We start from the raw sequence: 20355 nt of genomic DNA, 5'->3' as shown, positions 1-20355 counted from the left end.
TCTAGCTTTTCAAAAAACTCAAAATAGTTTGTATTCTCCATGCTTCTTTAAAGTTAGTTCAGCTTAAACCAATTTGAAAATAGTGTGAACTCTATCTCCCTTGCTCTAAGTAAGGCTCTAAGTGACATTTACATTGCCAGGTCTACTTGATTCTCTTTAAGTTCTTAATTGAGCAGCACACACTTGACCATTTCTTTCTCAAGATGCTTTCCTCACTTTACTACTGTGATAGCACATTCTCCAGAATTTTCTCCTTCTTCTGGGGCCACCTCTCAGTCTCTTTTGCTGACTTGTCTTTCTCTGCCTGTTTACCCTCTAGATATTGACATTTCTTAGCATTTAGACCTGGGCCCTGTTTTCCCTGTAAACTCTAGTAATTTCACCCACTTCCATGGCTTTAAATCATCTGTGTGCCCATTCTCAACTTTATGTGTCCACCTTGTCCATTTCTTCTGTTTTCCCTTCCGGAAAGTTTTCTGTGACCCAGAAGAACTTGGATCTCAAAGGATAGAAAGAAAACATAATAAAACATTAATGGTGGTGATGTTGTGGGTGATTTATATTTCCTTCTCCTTTATTTGACTTTCTAGAGGTTTTCTATAGAACTCTGAAGTTTACAAAGTATTCTCAAATGTTTAATCTCATTTTGATACTCTCAACAACAGATTGTGAGCTTCTAGACGTCAGCTGGTAACTGGATTTCTAAACCAGGATGTCAGTCCTCTACTTCAGGTGTCTTTGGATTATACCGCGCCATCTCATTTGAAGCAGAATGTTTAAGTCTTTATCAGGTTTGACTGTGCTCCGGCTGCCAGGCAGTTATTTAACAGTGTGAGTTTTGATCCTGCAGGTGGATTTGATATGGAAGTAAAAGGTTGGGGTGGAGAAGATGTTCATCTTTATCGAAAATACTTACATGGTGACCTGATTGTGATTCGGACTCCGGTTCCTGGTCTTTTCCACCTCTGGCATGAGAAACGCTGTGCTGATGAGTTGACCCCCGAGCAGTACCGCATGTGCATCCAGTCCAAAGCCATGAACGAAGCCTCTCACTCACACCTGGGAATGCTGGTCTTCAGGGAGGAGATAGAGGCGCATCTTCACAAACAGGCATACAGGACAAATAGCGAAGCTGTTGGTTAATGTAATCAGTGACACGTTAGTCTGAGCCACAAACCAGCACTATTTATTTAGCCTTAATTCCAATTCCAGATGCAGTGCCTCTTTCAAAGAAGACATGCTTATCTTTTGTGTTCTTGCTGACATTACTTTAGCAATTTAGTGTGAGAAGAAAAAGCAAGTTTTGCAATGCAGAGTCTCTGTTTTGTGAGTATACTTCACTATGGAATCATTGACAAATCAAAATCTGCTCTTTGTTCTAAGAGTAGCTTTGAGTTAATGTTACCCGGCTTCATGTTCTGACGTGTATCCTGGTTGCGTCTGGGCTGAGGGGTGGAATGTGTTGTGCTGAAGGTGGGTCGGGAGCATCCTGTTCCCAAAGAGAGGACGGAGTGTCATGGATGGAGTGTGTGGATAAGGGCTCGTCACCTACCGACCACTGAGTCAACCTGCTTGGTTCTAAATTAAGATCTTTGGGCAGTTGCTTAAAGAATCCTTTTTCACTGAAACAGAGGATAATTAAATGACACATCTGAAATCCCCAACTAATCAAGAGAAGGCAGAGACAAAAATCCCTCAACTTTGTGTTGCCTAGCTCCCTCAATGTCTGTTTTTAAACAAATGGGTAATAGTAGAAAATACTAAGGTTATAATCTGTGGCTTGATTAAAAATATAATGTGTTACTAATTTAGCATCATGTTCAGGATTAGGAGTCAAAGTTGCTGTAGACTGTTTTGAATAAACAGAAATAAACATGGAAACGTCTTTAACAGAACAGTTAATTATGCTGGAGTATAGGACACTAAACTGGTGTCTGGGACATCAATTTACATGAGCCAGGGCCCTATCAGGGCCTTCTTGCGGTGGCTCAGAATAGATGAACATAGCATGGTGTCGTGTGTTTTTTGCTTTGTGTTGTCTTATTTAGCATGGATCCATATGTATGTATTATCCTTTTTTTCTAATATGTTAATTAAGCTACGTCTGTGTTATTGTAATACTTTGAGTTGAGGGGGAGTTTCACTGAAGGAAGAAAAATAAAACAATTTAATGAGGTATACCATAAGATCATAACTGATTCGAGAAAAGAGGAGGAGGGGAAGGTTGTCTAAATGGAAATCTGAATTACAGAATATTTTAGAGAAATATATAACTTGCAGATAGAATGATGTTTTAATTGAGGTGTAAATTATATTAATGAGACAAGATGAATAAGAAATTATATTCAGATGTGACTGTACTATGTTATTTATCACACATGGATCTTTTACTATATGGTCAATTGCTAGATCCACAAATTGGAGATATGGTTAAAGGCATGCATAGATTTTTGAACCTTTGGCTTTTAAAAGGGACCTATATTGAATTCTTTCTATTTGTATAGAAACCCCTGAAAATTCATAGAAGACAAATCATTACTCTTTTTGCTCAGTAAATCATATCATCTGAAATATTATAAATATCAAATTTCTTGGTGCTACATGAATTCAATTTTATAATAACTCTTACTAAATATTCTTACAAGTTTTTAGTTGGGGTAGCATTTAGGCTTAGTTTTTTAAGATGTGTAAACTGTTCTCTGCAAAATTGTTTAGGCCATTGTCTCTTTTTTTTTTTTTTTTTTTCCTTTTATATACAGTTATTTATTGTGAAGACCAGTGAATTAAGGTATTTAAAGTGAGAGAACCTAATTATTTGCAAAAGTGAGTTGTAGCTGGTTTTTTGACAGAATCAAATGATTTTTTTTCTCCTTTTTTTTTAAAAAAAAAGCTTTTCATTTAAAGATGGAAGCTAAACAATGGAAACATTACTCTGTTTTTGACAGTAAAAGGTACCAATAAAGTATTTTATTACCGAAAGTTAAATGAAAATGTGATAAGTTAATTTCTTTCTGTTGTAAAATATCATAAATACAGAAAAGTGTATGACATGTAAATGTGTACTTTAAAGAATAGTAAAGCCAACGCTAGTGCACCAGCTATTCAGATTAGGATATAGAACATTACCAGTGAAAGGCCTCTGTGTGCCCTTTCTCGATCACATACCCTCACTCTCTCCATAATAGTCACTATCCTGATTTTTGTGATAGTTTTTCACTCATTTTTCTTCACAGTTTTCCCAACTATGTATGTGTCTCTACGCAATGACTATTTTGCCTGTTTTGAATTTGTATGCATATTATTTCATTATACTCTAACTTTCAGTATTTTGTTTTTGAGGTTCACTCATGTTAATCTCAAAATTAATTCATTTTCATTACTGACTAGTATTCCACTGAATGAATATACTGTAGTATTATTCTACTGTTTATAGATATTTGGATCATTCATAGTTTTTTTTTTGTTTACTTGTTTGCTTTTGCTATCACAAGCAATGTTGTCATGAATACTGCTGTGCGTGTCTCTTAGGAGTGTGCGAGAATTTCTCTAGGAGTAATGATGCTAAGTCATCGGTTGTGTGTACGTTCAACTTACTTTCCAAAGTGGACCACCTCCAGCACTGTAAGAGATTCACTTTGCATCCTTGGCAATACTTAATTTTGTCAGGCTTATTAATTCTTGCTAATCTAGTGGGCTTTAGGCATGAATTGTAATTATAATTTCATTTCCAGTCTTTTTGCCCATTATTATAAGTTCATAGGAATTCCTCACATATTCTGGGTACCAATTCTTGTTGGTTAAATGTTTACAAGTAACTTCTCCCAGGATGTGGCTTGTCTTTTCCCATTCTTGATGGTACTTTTTGATGAATAAAAATTAACTTTAATGTGTTCAGTTAATCTTTTTCCTTTATGTTTTCTTTTTATTACTGATTTATGACCTCATAATAGAGAAGGGTATCTTAAAACTATTGTTCTGTATTATCTTCTGAATACCTCATACATAGCTTTGCTTTTTCCCAGTCATAAAAGTGGAAGAGGTTTTGTGTATTATGTGACGTAAGGATTGCATTTCACTTTTTTCCAGCGTTGCCTTACTATGAAGTCCATATTTTACCCACAGATCTGCAAAACCACTCTCATCCATCAGATGTCATACACACACAGGTCTGCTCCTGGGCTCTCATCTGTTCAGCAGATTAGGCTGTCTCTCACCACGTCATCACATCACAGTCTAATATTACTGTAACATTATAGGAGTTGATATTTCTGAGAATCCGCTCACCTTGTTCTTAAAGATTGTCATGGCTGTTTGCAGCCTTTGTACTTTCATATAAGTTTTAGAATAAGCTTGTTAAGTTTAATGAAAACTTTTGTGAATTTTTATTAGAATCTCATTGACTCTATAAGGTCACTTTGGGGAAAATGTACATCTTTATCATACAGAGCTCTCTGATCCTTGAACATGACATTATCTATTTTGGTCTTTATTGTCTTTCAATTAAGTTTTATACTTTTTCACACAGTGGATTTCCGTGTATTATTTTTTTAGATTTTTTTTCCTAGGTAGTTTGCATTTTTGATGCCATTGTAACTATCTTTTATTTATCTTTATTGTCTATTGCTGGTATTTAGAAATCAGACTGATTTTTGTGTGTTAATTTTTGTGTTCAGTAGCCTTGCTGAACACAATTAATTCTAATAATGTATTTCTAGTTTCTTTCGCATTTTTCTGTTATCTATGAGTAGTAGAAGTTTTGTTTCTTATCAATTTTTATATCTTTATTTTTCTTGTCTTACTGTGCTTGTTAGGATTTGTTGTGCAGTGTTGACTGGAGTGATAGTAGAGGACTTCCTGCCCATATTTCTTATTTCAAGGGAGACATTCTCAGTGTTTCATCAGTAAGTATGGTATTTGCTATAGGTATTTTTATAAATACCCTTTATTAAGTTAATAAAGTTACCTTCTATTATTACTTGGCAAGTTTTTATCATGCTTGAGAACATTTATCAAATATTTTTACTATATCTTTTGAGATAATTATATAATTTTTTCCCATCTTTAATATGTTAAATTGATGAATTAGGTTAATTGTCTGAAGTACCCTTGCATTCCTGGGGTCAATGCCAATCTGTCATGATGTGTTATATTATCCTTATACATTGCTGGATTCGGTTTGCATGCATACACAAACACATATTTATTTACATATCTGTATATATTTGTGTGTGTATGGGTGTGTATATTATATATGTACTTTTTTCAGGTGTTTTTCATCTGTGTTCATGAGTAAGATTGCCTGTATGTATTATACTTCCTTTCTCACCCTTGGGCTTTTCTATTAAGGTTTTACTAGCTTATAAAATAAGTTACAGGTGTTCCTTTGTACTCTGTTTCTAGAAAAGTTTTGTAAGACTGTAATTATTTCTTCCTTGAATATTTGACAAAACTTCCTGAAAGCCACCTGGGCCTGAACTTTTCTATATAGTAAGATCTCTGATCACTGGTTCAATTTATTTAATGATTGTGGAACTGTTCAGATATTCTGTTTCTTCTAGAGTCAGTTTTGATTGCATTGTTTTAGGTAAGGTGCTGTTTTCTAGGAATTTATCCTGATAAATTTGAAATTTTAGATGAAATGTACAAAGTTGTTTGCCATTTCCTCTTGTTATCTGTGTAATATGTATGTGATCTATAGTGATAGCTTCTTTCTCATTCCTGATACTGTTTGTGCTTTTCTTTTTTCTTGAATAGTCTTGCCAGGTGTTGGCAAATTTTTCTCAGTCCTTCCAAATAACTGACCCCCTGCCAGCCACATATGAGAGACCCAGTTGCTTCACATCCTCCCCAGCACAGTATTTTCAGTGTTTGTAATTCAGACTCTTTAATTTCTGTTGGGTGTGTACAGTTATCTCCTTTTGAGTTTAGTTTAGTTTATCATCAGGAAAATGATGTTGAGTATCTTTTCATATGCTTATTGGCCATTTGGATATCTTGTTTGTGAAATGCCTATTCCAGTTGTTTGCCCTTTTTCTTTAATTGGCTTTTTTTTTTAATTGGTGTGTAGGAGTTACTTATATATTCTGGATATGAGTCTTTTGTCAGATTTATATATTGCAAATGTCTTCTCCCAGGCAGGGGAGTGTTCTTCATTCTCTTAATGTTATCTGTTAATAAGCAAAAGTTCTTAAGTTTTAATAAAGTCCAGTTGATCGGTTTTCTTTCTTTTATGGCTAGTGGTTTTGGTGTCCAGTTTTAAAAACCTTTGCCTACTCCAAAGTAAAGAAGAAACATTCATGTTTTCTTTTAAATGCTTTATCGTATTGCCTTTCATGTTTAGATCTATGATTCATATGGAAATAATTTTTATATAGTATGCAGTAGGAGTCAAGATTCATCCTGTAGCATTTCTTTTAGTGAAGGTCTGATAGCAAACTCCATTTTAGTGTGTAATATCTTTATCTCATTTAAGAAATTTTTTTTTAAATTTATTTATTTATTTTTGGCTGTGTTGGGTCTTCGTTTCTGTGCGAGGGCTTTCTCTAGTTGCGGCGAGCGGGGGCCACTCTTCATCGCGGTGCGTGGGCCTCTCACTATCGTGGCCTCTGTTGTTGCGGAGCACAGGCTCCAGACGCGCAGGCTCAGTAGTTGTGGCTCACGGGCCTAGTTGCTTCGCGGCATGTGGGATCTTCCCAGACCAGGGTTCGAACCCGTGTCCCCTGCATTAGCAGGCAGATTCTCAACCACTGCGCCACCAGGGAAGCCCCAGAAATATTTTTTGAAGTGTTGAGAATTCTAGGTTGAGAAATCTTTTAGCACTGTCAACTTTAATAATACAATCAGTTATTTTACCAGGAAAAGCGAGTTTATTCGGGAATAGCCAGAGGAATTGCAATTCTGGGTGTGTGAACTAAGGTGGACGGTGGACCATAGGCAAATCAGAGAGCAAGGAAAGGAAACTTGCTTCTCTAAGGTAAAAGGGGGAATTGGGAGGGACTGTATTAACCCAAGGATCCATTGGAGGAAGTTGGGAGTTCAAAGTATGGAGGCTTCTCATTGGTGGGCTTCTGTAGTCTCTGACTGGCTGGCCTGTGCTCAGGGGAGAGAAGTTTTCTTCTTCCTGGTTGGTGGTAAAGCGGGCAACACCTTTCTGTGATGGAGATGTTTGCTCTCTCTCTTCCTGTTTGGAGTAATTGGTGATGTGTAGCTAGGTATGAGAACCCCCCCTCCAGGCCTGTCCCAACTCTAACTCTAGCTGAGGTTTCTTTAATTCCACAGCACATTGATGTTATTATTCCACTGTCTTCTGCCTTCAGTTATTTCTGTTGTGAAGTAAGCTATCAGCTTAACAGTTGATATGCCTTTGAAGGTAATCAACCTTCTTTTTCTTCACCTGTCTTTAAAATCTCTTCTTTATCTCTGTTCTGTATCACCATGATATGTCTGTGTGCAGATTTTGTTTTTGTTTTTTGTTTTTTATCCTGCTTGAGAATCTTTGGGCTTCTTGGATTGTCTTTTGTCAATTCTGGAAGATTCTCAGCTATTACATTTTCATTGTCTCTGCCTTCTTCTCTCTCTCTTCCGTAACTCTGATAACATACGTTAAACCTGTTTCATATTTTCCAATCTTTGTCTCTCTGTTTTACGTTCTGGTAATTTATACAGAATTTTGTCCAAATGGATTTGGAAAAGAACCAAATAGAGCATCTAGAAATGAAAATGAATTTTTAAAATCCAATAGGTGGGTTTAACAGAATATTAGACACAGCTAAGGAGAGACTTTTAAAACTAGAATATAGGTTAGAGTGTTTGCTTCTGCTGAGTAACTTAGGGACAGTATCAGTTCAGGGCCATGTTAAACTAAATTCTCAGCTTAAAGTATTTTTGACCAGTGTGATTTGTGCGGCAAAACTTTGTAAAACTCACTGACTTGTGGTTATAAATTATCAGGGGCAAATTTTCCCCATCTCCATTCAGTGCCGAGGTTCAAAACAGGCAATCTTCCTTAACCCCCTTGGTGGCGTTGGAGTAGGAGTGCTTTATTTCAAGTTCACTGTTACACTGAGGGGTGGCTTTTGGGGATGTCAGCTTTATGGGCTAGGGTCTCCTATTTGACCCTTCTTCTTGAGCAAGCTCTGGACTTCCTTCTCTATCTCCCTTGTGGATTGAAAAGTGAAGCTCTGGGTTTCTGCCTTCACTTGGATGTTAAAGTTTTGCATAAGTTTATTAGTCAGTTTCAGTAGGCAAGAACTTAGTCTTTCATGCTGCCAGAAATGAACAGGTGCTTGACTTAGACTTTCTTATATTCTTGACAGCATTGTTCCCTTAACATTGTTGCTGAAGACCCACACCTGAGAGTCCTGGGTGTGCTGAGATGGAAGCATGTGGGCTTTGGGCAGCAGCCCTTCACCTTCCTCCCAGTGTCATGAATGCCTTTTTGAGAATAAAGATAGAAATTATGTTGGCATGATCTAAGGTTACCAGCCTATAGGTGGATAGTAAGTATTTCATTTAGAAAGTAGTTATGAATCCCAACTTCGTGTGAATTTCTTCTCCTGTTTCTTTTTTTTTAAGATTTTTAGTTTTGTTTTTTTTTTAATTTATTTATTTTTATTTTTGGCTGTGTTGGGTCTTCGTTGCTGTGCACGGGCTTTCTCTCTAGTTGCGGCGAGCGGGGGCTACTCTTCGTTGCGGTGTGCGGGCTTCTCATTGCGGTGGCTTCTCTTGTTGTGGCGCACGGGCTCTAGGCGCGCGGGCTTCAGTAGCTGTGGCACGGAGGCTCAGTAGTTGTGGCTCGCGGGCTCTAGAGCGCAGGCTCAATAGTTGTGGCACACGGGCTTAGTTGCTCTGCGGCATATGGGATCTTCCCGGACCAGGGCTCGAACCCGTGTCCCCTGCATTGGCAGGCGGATTCTTAACCACTGCGCCACCAGGGTTTATATGTTTATATGTTTATATGTTGGTTATATTTGACACTTAAGTGATTCTTTGGTAATGTTAGAATATATTTGTATTGACCAGGACTTGAGTTGTTCCTTTGAGAAGGGCACTTAATAATCCTTTGCTTCACTTTTCCCAGAAGATTCCTCTCTCTGTGGGAGAAGTGGCATTCAGTTTCATCAGGGGTGCCACTGCTGGTACACAGCTAACACTGACTGCTTCTAATGCAGCAGGCATTGCACTTTCTGCCATATAACATTACAGCAACCCATGAGATCAAGAGTATTGTAATTCCATTTTAATCATGGGAAAATGGAGGCTTAAAAAGGCAGACAACTTGTCCAAGGGTACCCAGCTGGGAACTGGAAACTAGGACTCAAATCCAAAGAGTTTAGCTCTTGATTCCTTGCTCTTCCACTTACCCTGTCTTGCCTCCCTGAGGAACATGGCACACATTTTACAAATGTGTAGGTGTGATAGGTGTATAAAAATCTTAGTTTTGTCACAGAAGTCTCTGTGGCCTTAGTAGAGAATCTTAGCTTATCTTCCTGTCACATCTGATGCTGTTAACAGGTTTGTCCCTGAAACGTGTGTGTAAAGTGAAAGGTGGTAACCCTCGGTCATCCCATGGAGTTAGGAGCTGCACACTGCGCTGGTCGCTGGCCACACAGCTACACGCCAAGAGGCTTCTACACAGAAAGAGCTGAGGCTCTAGTGCATGAGACGGATGCCAACAGTGTGATGTGGATGGTGGGGCAAGGCCGGAGGAGCACGAGCGCCACTCACCAGGAAGATGTAAGGAGGCTCAGAGAACGTGTGTGAGAGAACGGGGTGGCAAGTGTACTGGAGAAGGTGCACGTGCACAGCATGTGAGTCTAGTGCCCGAGCAGCAGCGTGCCCCTGGGAGAGGTGGGCAGGAGCTGAGTCCTGCAGAACCCTACCCACCAGGAGAGCTTCTCCAACTTGCCTGGGCTCCCCGCTCCCATGTTTCCCATTCAGCAGGTCTGCGCAGGGGCCCTGAGAACATCTCAGACAAGTTCCCGGTGTTGCTGCTGCCGCCAGGCTGGGACCCACACCTTGAGAAGCACTGCCTGGAGGGACCACCCGTGGGTGAAGAACAAGGCCGTGCCGAGCCAAGCCAGCCCGCCTCCTGCTCCCAGCTCCGCATCCAAGATGCAGACCAAATGACGTGCTGCTCCTTCTTCAGCTGAGGTGGGTAGAAACTTCCAAAAATAACTTCACCCCAAGAAAGTAAGGATGCCCTTAAATGGAAGGACCTAAAAAGTGTTGTCACTTACCCAGAAGTCACTTAGGCATCCTCACAGGGGTCCTTGTTTGTTCCACAAACACCTGAGCACCTACTGTGTGCTGTTACTCCGCAAGGTACTTGGAGGGGCAGCAGGTGATGAGGCTCCGCAGGCCTCGCCTTCTGTCCACTAGCTACTTAAACATACGTAAGGTTAGAAGTTCTGTTCTTCAGTCGCACTGGCCACATTTCAGGGCTCAGTCCCTCTGTGTAGCTAACAGCACTATACTGGGTGATGCAGTACAGAATACCCCCCCAGCAGAGTGTTCTGCTGGGCGCTGCTGCTCGAACGGGCTGAGTCGGGCCTGAAGGAGCAGAGTCAGGTCTGGCGAGCTGTCACGGGCAGACCTCATCCAGCCTGGGCACTGGTGACAGGGTGGCAGTGGGAGACAGGCCAGAGAAGAGCAGTGTCTCAGTTCTTTTCCTTCAGTGCCACAAGCTCTTGTGTGCCCCTCAACAAATCCCTTTTATTTAGTGCTCCTGAGTGTGACCCACTGAAACAGAAGGAGAACCGCGCAGCAGAAAGACGTCGGCAGGCTCTCCCCAATGTCCCCAGCACCCGTGGACACTGAAGGTTCGTTAGTCCTGCAGTAAAGGAACCTTGACAGTCGTTTAAGGTAGGCTTCCTGCACTGACATGACCATGTAGGCTTCCTGCACTGACATGACCATGTAATTCAAGCTGCTAGTGATATCCTTCTGGATCTTTCTTTGAGGAAAGCAGCATAGAACATGCCTCTTGTACAGCTTTGTTTTGTTTTGCAATGTTTATTTGAAAAGCCCTTTGTCAGGATGTGGAGGTGAGAGCTGCTTGCTTCATCTCTGAAAGGCCCGTGGTGGCCCTGGCAGTCTCGTCCTCCCCACTGGCCCGGGCATCCCCATGCCTCCTGCCAACACAGAGCCGCGCACAGAGAACAGGCACACGAGGGGAGCAACATGTTCTTTTATTGATGCAAGTACATCCAGTCACACCAACAGCTGACATCCTTTATTATTATAAAGTACAGCTTTATACTCAGAGTTCATCTCGAAATACCAAAACATCATAGGGTATGTATCAAATTGGGAAAATAAAGTAGCAAATGTAGCACTGTGTCAGGTCGGTACTAGAACTGATGACCAAGTGAAGCGCACACTGATGTGAAAGCTCCTTAACACATGGACAGAGAAGGTTCTAACATTGTATTCCAAATATATATTCTCAAGTTTTAAACCTTTCTTTATCTCAAATACATAAACAAAGCAATATGTACTGTCAATATACAATATGTACTATCTAGAACGTCTGAAAAGTGCAAAAACACTGTGACAATACAGTGTAAATATCCTTGCTCCACCCTGGGCTGACAGCAGCGGATCGTGGAGCCACCTCCCCCTGAGGCCTCGCCTTCACATCTCCAGGCTCTCCTAGGAGTTTTGGGAATTAGCAACTAACTGTCCTTACCCAGGCCTGCCAGCTGGAGGCTCCGGTGGAAGCCAGCCATGTGGAGAGAAACAGGGTGAGTAGTTCCAAATCTGCTTGGATGGAATGACAGCCCCGACATGAGGGAGACAGTCAGCATGGATTGCCCATTTCTGGCCTTGGAGGGAGCAGGGCTGTCACTGTCCCATGGCCGGGAAGTCAGAAAATGGAGAGTACTCCTCTCGAGTCCGGGTGTGGAAAATACCTCCGAATGTTGGGCAGCTGTATGTGAGTGGGCTCCAGCAGGTGCTGGCCTGGGTAACCTTCCATGGTTCACATTCCATTAGGGGGGGCCCAACCCACCACCCAGAGGGAAGGAGGATACTGATTTGTAAGTTGCTTCTTTTGACTTTGTACTTGAGTTTCAAGATGGCTTTATACGTCCCCATCCTTAATTGTACTTTGTATTCGCTTCATTACAGCTAAGTGTGTCAGAGTTACAGCCTGGAAAACGGACAATTCCATGACTCCCTCCTTACGTTACTTTAGATTTTCTCTTTTCCTAAAATGTAGGTGAAGAACAATTTGCCAGACATCTTCCAACAGAAAATATGCTTCCAGGTGTCCCCCTAACCTCCCCCCAACCCCCATAAATCCCTGATAAAGGAAAATGAAAATGTAAACTTTGGAAAGCCCATATTCAAGGTTCACTTCTGGAAGTACGCAAATGAGACCTCCGGGCCACCCGAGTCCTTCTTGCCAGAACCTCGTGGGCCTGCGCTTTGAGGGCAGAGCTTCCCCGGCGCCTCCAGCGGCACTGGCTGCAGGCGAGAATGGGCCCGCCAGTACCCTCTAAGGCACTCACCCCGACATCAGAGACACTGGCTGGAAAGGAGGCAGGGCTCACGTTGGTTTTGGTTGGGTTTTTTAAAATATGTTTTTGTAAGATGTTAATAATCAAAAGTAGAAAATAAAAATCTACATTTCATTAGAATAAGATGTTATCATGGATGCCATCTCCCATGATACTCTTTCCCCACCCCTCCCCAAAGCAGGGCCCTGCCCTGTCATAAACAAAAAGCTTTAAGTGCCAAAGGCTGATGCATGAAATAATTACTTTTTTCTTTTTTTTTCATAAAAGTTATGTACAAAATGGACCCCAACCAGTGAGGCCTCATCTCAACCCATATCACTCAAGATTAAAACTCAGTACGTAGGTGTGCTTAATCCAGCGTCTGCAGGCTGCATCCGTGCCTTCAGGCTCTGTTAAGGAGAGTGGTCCTAAAGGTGAGCAGGGAACGAGAAAGTGGTCAGGCAGCCGGCAGGCCCTTCCCCTGAGCAAGCAGAGGGCAGGCTTGTGCTACTAGGGGAAGGCCCGGCTGCCTAGAACTGCCCATTGAGGGAGGGGTCAGGGACGTTCAAACCCCAAGTCCTCAGCCTGCACCGGGGATGCCTTCCTCTCCCCGGTCTGCAGAGAGGCGCCCTCGGCCGCCTTTCCAAAGGGCACACCCATCATGCCTCCCCCCACCCCGTCCTTTCCCTTCCTTGTAGGCTCTGGTGTGGGGCTGGTCTTGGGGGCTCACCGGACTGCTTCTGGAGTTCTCCTACCTGAGGGTCTTCCAGCTGTCCTTTTCCATGTGGTTCTCGGGACCTTCACTTTCGAAGGAGGCGATGAAGAGAGCTGAGAGACGAGAAGCCCCGCCGAAGCCATGTCCACACACGGTCAGTCTGCCTCCCACCCCAGTTATCCCTTCTCAAACTCTCCCTCCCAGGGCGGAGCGAGGCCCGGGCAAGAACTCCTAAACCAAGGGGGCAGCGACTTCGGGCCAGGGCTGGTCCACAGGCCTCTGCGGCGTGGGGTTCCTGGCAACCTGCCTGGGGACTCTGAGACGTTTCCTGGTTCTGCAGCGCTGGCCCGACCACGTACTGGCTCTCTCAAGTGGCCTCGGGAGCCTGATCTCTTCTTGTCCTTATCCTTCACCTACCATCCACCCATGGCCCACCCTCATGCACTCACCCCTGCGAGCTGAGCTTCCCCAGCGTAGCAGGGGAATAACAACCCTGGGAGGGCACCCTGCACGAGTCAGGGTGACTTCTACAGTGTGTGGAGGTGGACCTCACCTTCCTCGCTGTAGATGGGAGCCGTCAGCAGGTAACTCTGAATCTTCTTGTCCTTCTCGAAGGGACACTCTACCTGTGTCCATGTCATGAACTCATGGATCTGTCTGGAGATGTCCCAAAATTTCTGAAGGGGCAGAGACCAACTGGATGTTCATTTGTCACTTTAAGCTTGAAAACCCTGGTTAGCGCAGGGGACGTAGACTCTGGCTTCGGTCGGCTGATATTTCCCTGGTCCCAGAGAGATTGGACGGTAGCCCTACAAAGCTGACTTCATAGCCATGGAAGCACTCTGTACAACAGAGCCAGCCGGTGTCTCCAAGGCCATTCAGTCCTGCCCTCTGCCTGAGCCATCGGGCTGCAGCCAGGTCTGTGCTTCCGCTGTGCAGGAACCCCAAGAAGCGCCTCATCTGTAACTCCAGGCTGAGGCAGGCGTCCCAGCCACACCCAGCACAGCACCACCAACCAGAACACCCCATGATCTCACTCTGGGACCCTGTGGCTCCTAGCCCTGTCACCAGATCATCCACCCAGAACTGGGGCCATCCTCACACCTTGAGGTCACCGGGCACCCATGACCCACCCTGGAGCCTTCAGTCCTAAAAGGCCCTTCTGCCACAGGGCCACAGCCTGGCAGCTCTCATGGCACAGACGGATTCTGCCTGTCCTAGAGCAAGTCCAGGAAGTCTGCCCTACCCTGTGCTGGGACAGCCGGGCCCCCTCCCCTCAGACCACAAGGGGGCTGAGCTGACCTTGAAGTTAATGTGTCCATTGGGCAGGTGGTTGGTGTGGATTTTGTGCAGGAAGTAGATGTCCTTAACGAAGAGGTTGAACACAGGGATGACGATCTTCTCCCGGCTGCTGTTGGCCATCTGGGATCTCTGTGTGGCCCCCTGCAGGGCTGTGCGGTAGTTGCAGAAGTTGCTGGATGGGTCCATGTGGTGCTGTGGGCAGATGGGAGGATGTGGTGGGCACTGCTCCCCCTGCACCCCTCAGGGCTGCTCAGGAGGCCCCTTTGCAGGAAACAGCTCTGGGTGGCCCTGTACCGTCACCAGAAGAGGCCTCCTCTCCAGGAGTGAGCACAGGGGAAGGAAGCCCAGGGGCACATGTCTGAGCACTGGGCTGGGGCTTTCTGGGTTCGGGTCCAGGCGTCACAGGGAAAGCTGTAGAGAAATCTTGAAGCTCACACACACCTCCTCCCTGCCCTGCGAAGTCTGGGTCTCACCTCCTTCCTTCAAAACCTTCCTTTGCCCTTGTGCTTTCGCGCACACCTCCCAAACCTGACCAGCTCCACAAGACACACACTTGCAAAAACTGGATTCTCTGATCAAATAAATACATCTCAAGGCTGTAGACTTGCCGGTCAGCCCCTGGGCCCCCCAGACGGTCCGGCACCATGGAAGTCGAACGAGGAAAAGGCCAGTTGCTGCTTGGTCGGCATTGCCCAACCTGGGGCTGTCGGCCTGCTTTTGCCGACAAACTCCTTGCTGATCTTTTCCCCGAGCTTTGCTTTAGGCGATGCCGGTTCTGACTCAAGTCCCAAGGGCCGAGGAGAGCATGGGCTACCTGCCTTGTGGGGGCGCCGCGGCCAGGTCAGCGGACACGCCCAACATCAGACGGCGCTGGGGGCAGCAGGCCGTCAGCAAGGGGCCAGAGCTGATGGGACGCCCAGCCCTCCTCAGGCCGACTCGGGACAAGACAGGGTGCCTACCTCTAAGACGTCGAACTTGGCCGTCTTGACTTTGGACCAGGTTTTCTTCAGCCTCGCCACAGGACTGAGGTTCATGCCAGCTGCAGGGGGCGACAGCTAGGGTCAGGGCAGGGGGAGATGGGCCACACCGTGCTGGAGGGGGAGCCCCTGGGGCCCGCACACTCACAGATGATGGCCATCATGGAGTTGAAGTTCCCGATGTTGAAGCACTCTCGGGCCACGTCGATGAAGAACTCCAGCATGCGAGTCCGATGCTTCTTCTTCACCACCTGGAGGGCGGCCAGACTGCTCAGCGTGGGCCCCACCAGGGGTCATCCCCTCCGGCACCAGCCCCCAAAGGGCGGCCTGGACGGGAGCTGCCCTGGGCCCTCAGAGCTGTCAGGCCTGGGGTGGAGGGATTCTCGCAGGCTGCAGAGGCAGGAAATGCAGCCATGGCATTTTCGATGCTGGGCAGAGGGGCGGGAAGGCAGGCTGAGAGGACCAAGGGAGACCCAGATGAGCTGGCAGGCCATGCTGGGCACAGGATGCCTCCCAGGATGGGGTCTCTGTTGTAATTTAAGGCATCACTGTTGGGGGTTGGCGCTTCCAAGGCCCTGGCAATAAAAGCTTCCTGTCTCCACTTGCAATGTTCTGTCCCCTGCGGGGTACAGGGGGCAGAGCCCCAGGCGGCACGGTGGGGTCGGGAGGAGACGGGGCCGGCCCTGCTGCTGTGTGCGCCGCGCGGCACTTACCCGGCACACCTCGGTGGCCACCAGCATGCTGAGGCAGTTGAACCAGTTGTCGTAGGCCTCCAGGCTGTAGGTCTTAATCAGGTCCCCTCGGCACTGTGGGGACACAGCAGGTCACAGGGAGCCCGAGGACCCTGCCCGTGGCTGCCGCCCCAGCCCCACCCTCAGAACCAAGGAGCTGTGGCCAGAGGAGGAGGGGGGCGGCTGCTGGACTGGCCCCCCGGGCCCGCCCGGGTCTCCCAGGATGCCCCCACCCGGCCCTCCAGGGCTCCCCGGCAGCACGCAGCACCCTGCGTGGCCGTCCACCGAGCCCTGGGGCAGGCGCTGGGAGGCCAGACACTCCGGAGGCACGCAGGCGTCTGGGCAAGGCCCCGCACCCTCCCCGGCCACCCCGGAGCACGCCGCAGCCCCTCACCCTGTGCTTGTCCCGAGAGTCCATGTGGCTGACGATCTGCATCAGGTCCTCAGGGTGGATGCTGCTGACCCTCTCCTGGGTGGAACGGGGAGACAGCCCAGGAGGAGTGACAAGCCTGCCAACCTCAGGCAGGCCGCACACGCAGCGTGGAGGGCGTGTCGAGAGCAGCAGTCACGACCTCCCTGCAGGCGTGCCCCTCAGCCACAGCCCCTCCTCGATCAGAGCACCCAGACAGTGGGCAGGCCCCCCAGCTGTACCCCAGGGTCTGGGAGGCGAGAGCCTCAGCAGCGGCTGCTATGTGCAGGGCACCTGCCCAGCCCGGGCACAGGCAGGATGAGGGGACGGGGCGGGGAGAGCCGTCCCCCTTGAAACCCTTCACCTCTTCCCGAGCCGCTCCTCCATCCTGAGGCCACTGCAGTCCCCATCGCCCCAGCCCCTCCCGTTAACATGGGGCTGCCGTGATCCTGGGGACCCAGGTACCAAGAAACCCTCTGCTCAGGTGGACACAGCCGCCAGAGGCAGTGCTTGGGGCTGCCAAGTGGGCTTCCCGACACCCCGGTCCGGCCGGTAGGGGAAGGCCCTGTGGTGCCATGTTGGGAAGGTGCCGGCATGAGCGTCAGTGAACACACCCCAGCCCCGTCCTGGGAAGGGCGCACTGCAGCACTGACCAGCTCGATGTGAGTCAGCTGCTGGGCCAACACCAGGGGGTCACAGCACACGCCCAGGATGTCCTTCTGCGCGGCTGGCGGCTTGGCCTTGAGGATGGGCCCTTTGTCCATGGCCGGTGAGCGGAGCTTCTCACGCAGCTCCTGAAGCTGGCTCCGGGCAGCCAGGGACAGCAGCAGGCTCTGCGTCATTTGGGCGATGGCCTTCTTCACCGTGCCATTCTCCTGGGAGGGGCGGGGGCGGAGAAGGTGCTGGCCTGGGCTGGCAGCAAGACCCACACCGCGCCGGAGGAACCCATCTCGTCTCCAGGGATGTGTCTAACTTTGAGCCCACGTCCCCTACCCAGACCTGCCATGAGCACTTGGGCCTCTGACAGCAGAGTGGGGCACAGTGTGGGCTCCGCCGAGGGCTGCAGGGGAGGGTGACTCCACAGCCGTCCTGAGAAGGGAGCTGAAGGCCAGGGCTAGGCTTTTGGGTCTGAAAAGCATGGCTTTCCGGGTGACGGCCGGCTGAGCTACTTCCCGTGGCCTTTCCACCATAGGAGGGGCCCACAGTAGGGACGAGGGACTCCGGAAGGGCTTCCTCCAGGACTAGGAGCCTTCCTTCCCTGGGTGGGGGCAGCCCTGGCCCTGCCCCGCTCTCCCTGGGCTTTGAGCCCTCAGGAAGGCGGAAGGTGCTGAGCACACGGAGCCCAGGCTCCCGCGATGGGGGCTGGCAGCAGGACCAACCTCTCTGGAGGGCCCGTGTCAACGCTGCAGACCAAGCGGGAGCTGGGAGCCGGGAAAGGCGGACAAGGCCTCTCGCTAGGCCCCCACTCCACCCACCCAACGAGCGGGAGCAGGTGGGGCCTGGGATTACCCCGCTCGGGCCACAGGGTCTCCCGTGTGTGCAGGATGCCGAGGGTGAGTCTGGCCTGTTGCTGGCCAGCTGAGCAGCCCTCACGGGGTTGAGGGGCAAATGGAGCCACCCAGCAGTCCTCTTGGGAGAGTGACAGCAAAGGGGACCACATACAGAGCTGTCCCTGAAGACCCACCCCCCTCAGACAAGGAACTCTGCCAGGGTCCGAGGAGGACCTCACCTCATCACACTGGGTGACCCGGTGGGTGATGGCTTTCAGTTCGGCCATGGCCTTCTCGTCCTGGAAGTCGTAGGGGAAGGCCTCTGTCCACTCCTTCAGCAGCTGCACGATCTTGGCTGAGAAGGACTTCAGCCTGGCCTGGTGGGGGCGGGGGATAAAGCAAGGTCTGACCCTCCAGAGTGGGTGACAAGATGACAAGTGGTACAAGCACCCCCAGTTCTGCAACACCCTCCGACCCATTCCCACACAGGACCTGTGTCCTCTGCCCCGACGCTGGGGTGCGGGCTGCTGGGTAGGGGCGTCCTTCGCCCTGTCCACCTGCGGTTTCGTCATTCCTGCTTTGCTTCACATTCCCCTTAAGCCAGCTCTCTTTCACTTAAATTCATTTTCAAAGAACCTGTCCTATCGCTGCTGCCATGACACAGAAAATTAGTTTCATTTGCTGGAATTAGAAGTTACCCATAAAAAAGGACACGATGAAAACCAAGCAAAATCATTAACGTTAAGCAAGAGACCCTAGCCACCTTCTCTCAGTAAAAAGCAGGTTGGCAAGTGCTGGGAAGGGTCGCAGACACACCAGGCATCCTCCCCCTAGTTCCCACTGGCCCAGGTCCACACGCACATACAGCCCAAGGAGGGGGTGCGGGATGCCCGGCTGTGCTCTCCCGGCCAGTCCTCTACGCCCAGCCCCACGCTGGCTCACGTACGCTAAACCATTCCTATGCCCACCTTGGTTCCTGCCTGGCCCTGACCAGATCCCCGTGCCCGCCGGGCCACCCGTTCCGGCCCTGACTGCCCTCAGGGCCCAGCTCCTTCATGACCCAACTCCCCACACCTACACCTACCTGCCCCCCTCCACCCACCTCTGCTCTGCTGCCTCCACCCAGCTGACACTCCCCCGGGTGCCCGCTGCACCCCGCACTCAGCAGGAACTACAGCCCTGCATTCCCTCCTCAGAGGCCCCGCCCTGCCTGTCATCACAGACGAAGGCGGGCGGGCTCACCCCAGGCTCCTCTCAGGCCTCTACTGTCCCCCTGCTGGCCCTCAGCCTAGAATTTCATCTCCCACTCACCCTGTTCTGGCATTTCCCCACCCACGCCTTCAGGAGCCTTTCCTGATCCCCGGGCTGCAATGGGCGCCTGTCTCGGTCCCTCCCAGCACACCCGGGGACGGGCCCCTCTGGAGAGGAGACTGAAGAGGGCACAGATGTCACAGGCCTTTGCTGCAAACCTCCAGAGGCAGGAGGCCCGGCCTGGTGAGGGGAAGGTCATCAGGAACAGGCCCTGCCAGCGCCTTGACAGTACGCCCACCACCCCTGCTTCCGCACCAGACCCCGGGCCTGCCCCAGGGCCCCAGGGATGAGCTGTGGTTTCTTACCCATCTTGACTGCCCAACGCCTGACTCAATCAGAAGACATGACAGTGAAAAACAGCCCTATTTGAGTCTCTGAAAACTCTAGCCTGAGGGTGCTGCCCGCCACCCCCCTTGGAGGGAGCAGCGACCCAGGCTGCTTCTCCACCAGCTGGAGCCGGACCCTCCCTTCCGGGGTGTCTGGCCCTGAGCAGGAGAGCCGGCAGGGCTGTCTGCTGTGGCCCTTCCCCGGGAGGGGGTGTGAGCACCCGCCAGCGGCAGTTCCATCCAGCGCCCTGGGAGGTGGGCACCCCTGCAGACCCCCGGGAGGCCTGCTCCAGGGACGTCAGGAGGCCGGGCAAGCAGACCTGCCCCCAGCAGGAAGGGGCCCAGGCCGGGCTGAGCCAGGCCCCGTCCTGAGCAGGATTCTCTCCCAAGCGTGACAGAGCGGGGAAGCCAGGGGCACGGAGACGGCGGCAGCCCGGGGGGCTCGCCTTCACCTTATCAGATCCGGCCTCCAGCTGCTGCCTCTGCTCCAGGCAGATCTGCCCCACGCGGGCCAGCAGGTCATGAGGGGGGACGAAGACCCGGGAGCTCAAGAGAAACGTGAAGATGTACGTCCTCTGAAGGAAAGAGACAGAG

The 20355-nt window shown here is 49.0% G+C and overlaps 2 protein-coding genes across 13 annotated transcripts in view; one reads left to right on the top strand and one right to left on the bottom strand.

The window, feature by feature from the left end:
* Nucleotides 1–11638, top strand: part of CSGALNACT2 (chondroitin sulfate N-acetylgalactosaminyltransferase 2) — a 57919-nt gene extending 46281 nt beyond the window's left edge. For 3 of the 5 annotated variants that reach the window (XM_082425562.1, XM_082425563.1, XM_082425564.1), the window contains one exon: nt 851–3899. In XM_082425562.1, coding sequence (XP_082281688.1) covers nt 851–1143 — 293 coding nt within the window. In that variant the 3' untranslated portion in view covers nt 1144–3899. The other 2 variants (XR_014253556.1, XM_082425565.1) reach the window with 2 other exon arrangements.
* RASGEF1A (RasGEF domain family member 1A) overlaps nt 11173–20355 on the bottom strand; it is a 264154-nt gene continuing 254971 nt past the window's right edge. For all 8 annotated transcript variants that reach the window (XM_082425593.1, XM_082425594.1, XM_082425595.1 and 5 more), the window contains 11 exons: nt 20214–20336; nt 18364–18501; nt 17288–17509; nt 16620–16694; nt 16208–16300; nt 15643–15745; nt 15477–15556; nt 14518–14709; nt 13769–13892; nt 13256–13328; nt 11173–12928 (listed from right to left, as the gene is read on the bottom strand). In XM_082425593.1, the coding sequence (XP_082281719.1) occupies nt 12904–12928; nt 13256–13328; nt 13769–13892; nt 14518–14709; nt 15477–15556; nt 15643–15745; nt 16208–16300; nt 16620–16694; nt 17288–17509; nt 18364–18501; nt 20214–20336 (1248 nt within the window). In that variant the 3' untranslated portion in view covers nt 11173–12903. The remainder of the gene's footprint in view (nt 12929–13255; nt 13329–13768; nt 13893–14517; nt 14710–15476; nt 15557–15642; nt 15746–16207; nt 16301–16619; nt 16695–17287; nt 17510–18363; nt 18502–20213; nt 20337–20355) is intronic.

This window comes from Balaenoptera physalus, assembly GCF_965194825.1.
Source record: "Balaenoptera physalus genome assembly, chromosome: 14".
Lineage (NCBI taxonomy): Eukaryota > Metazoa > Chordata > Mammalia > Artiodactyla > Balaenopteridae > Balaenoptera > Balaenoptera physalus.
The sequence above is the reverse complement of the archived record's forward strand: the minus strand, read 5'-3'. Positions and strand labels throughout refer to the sequence as shown.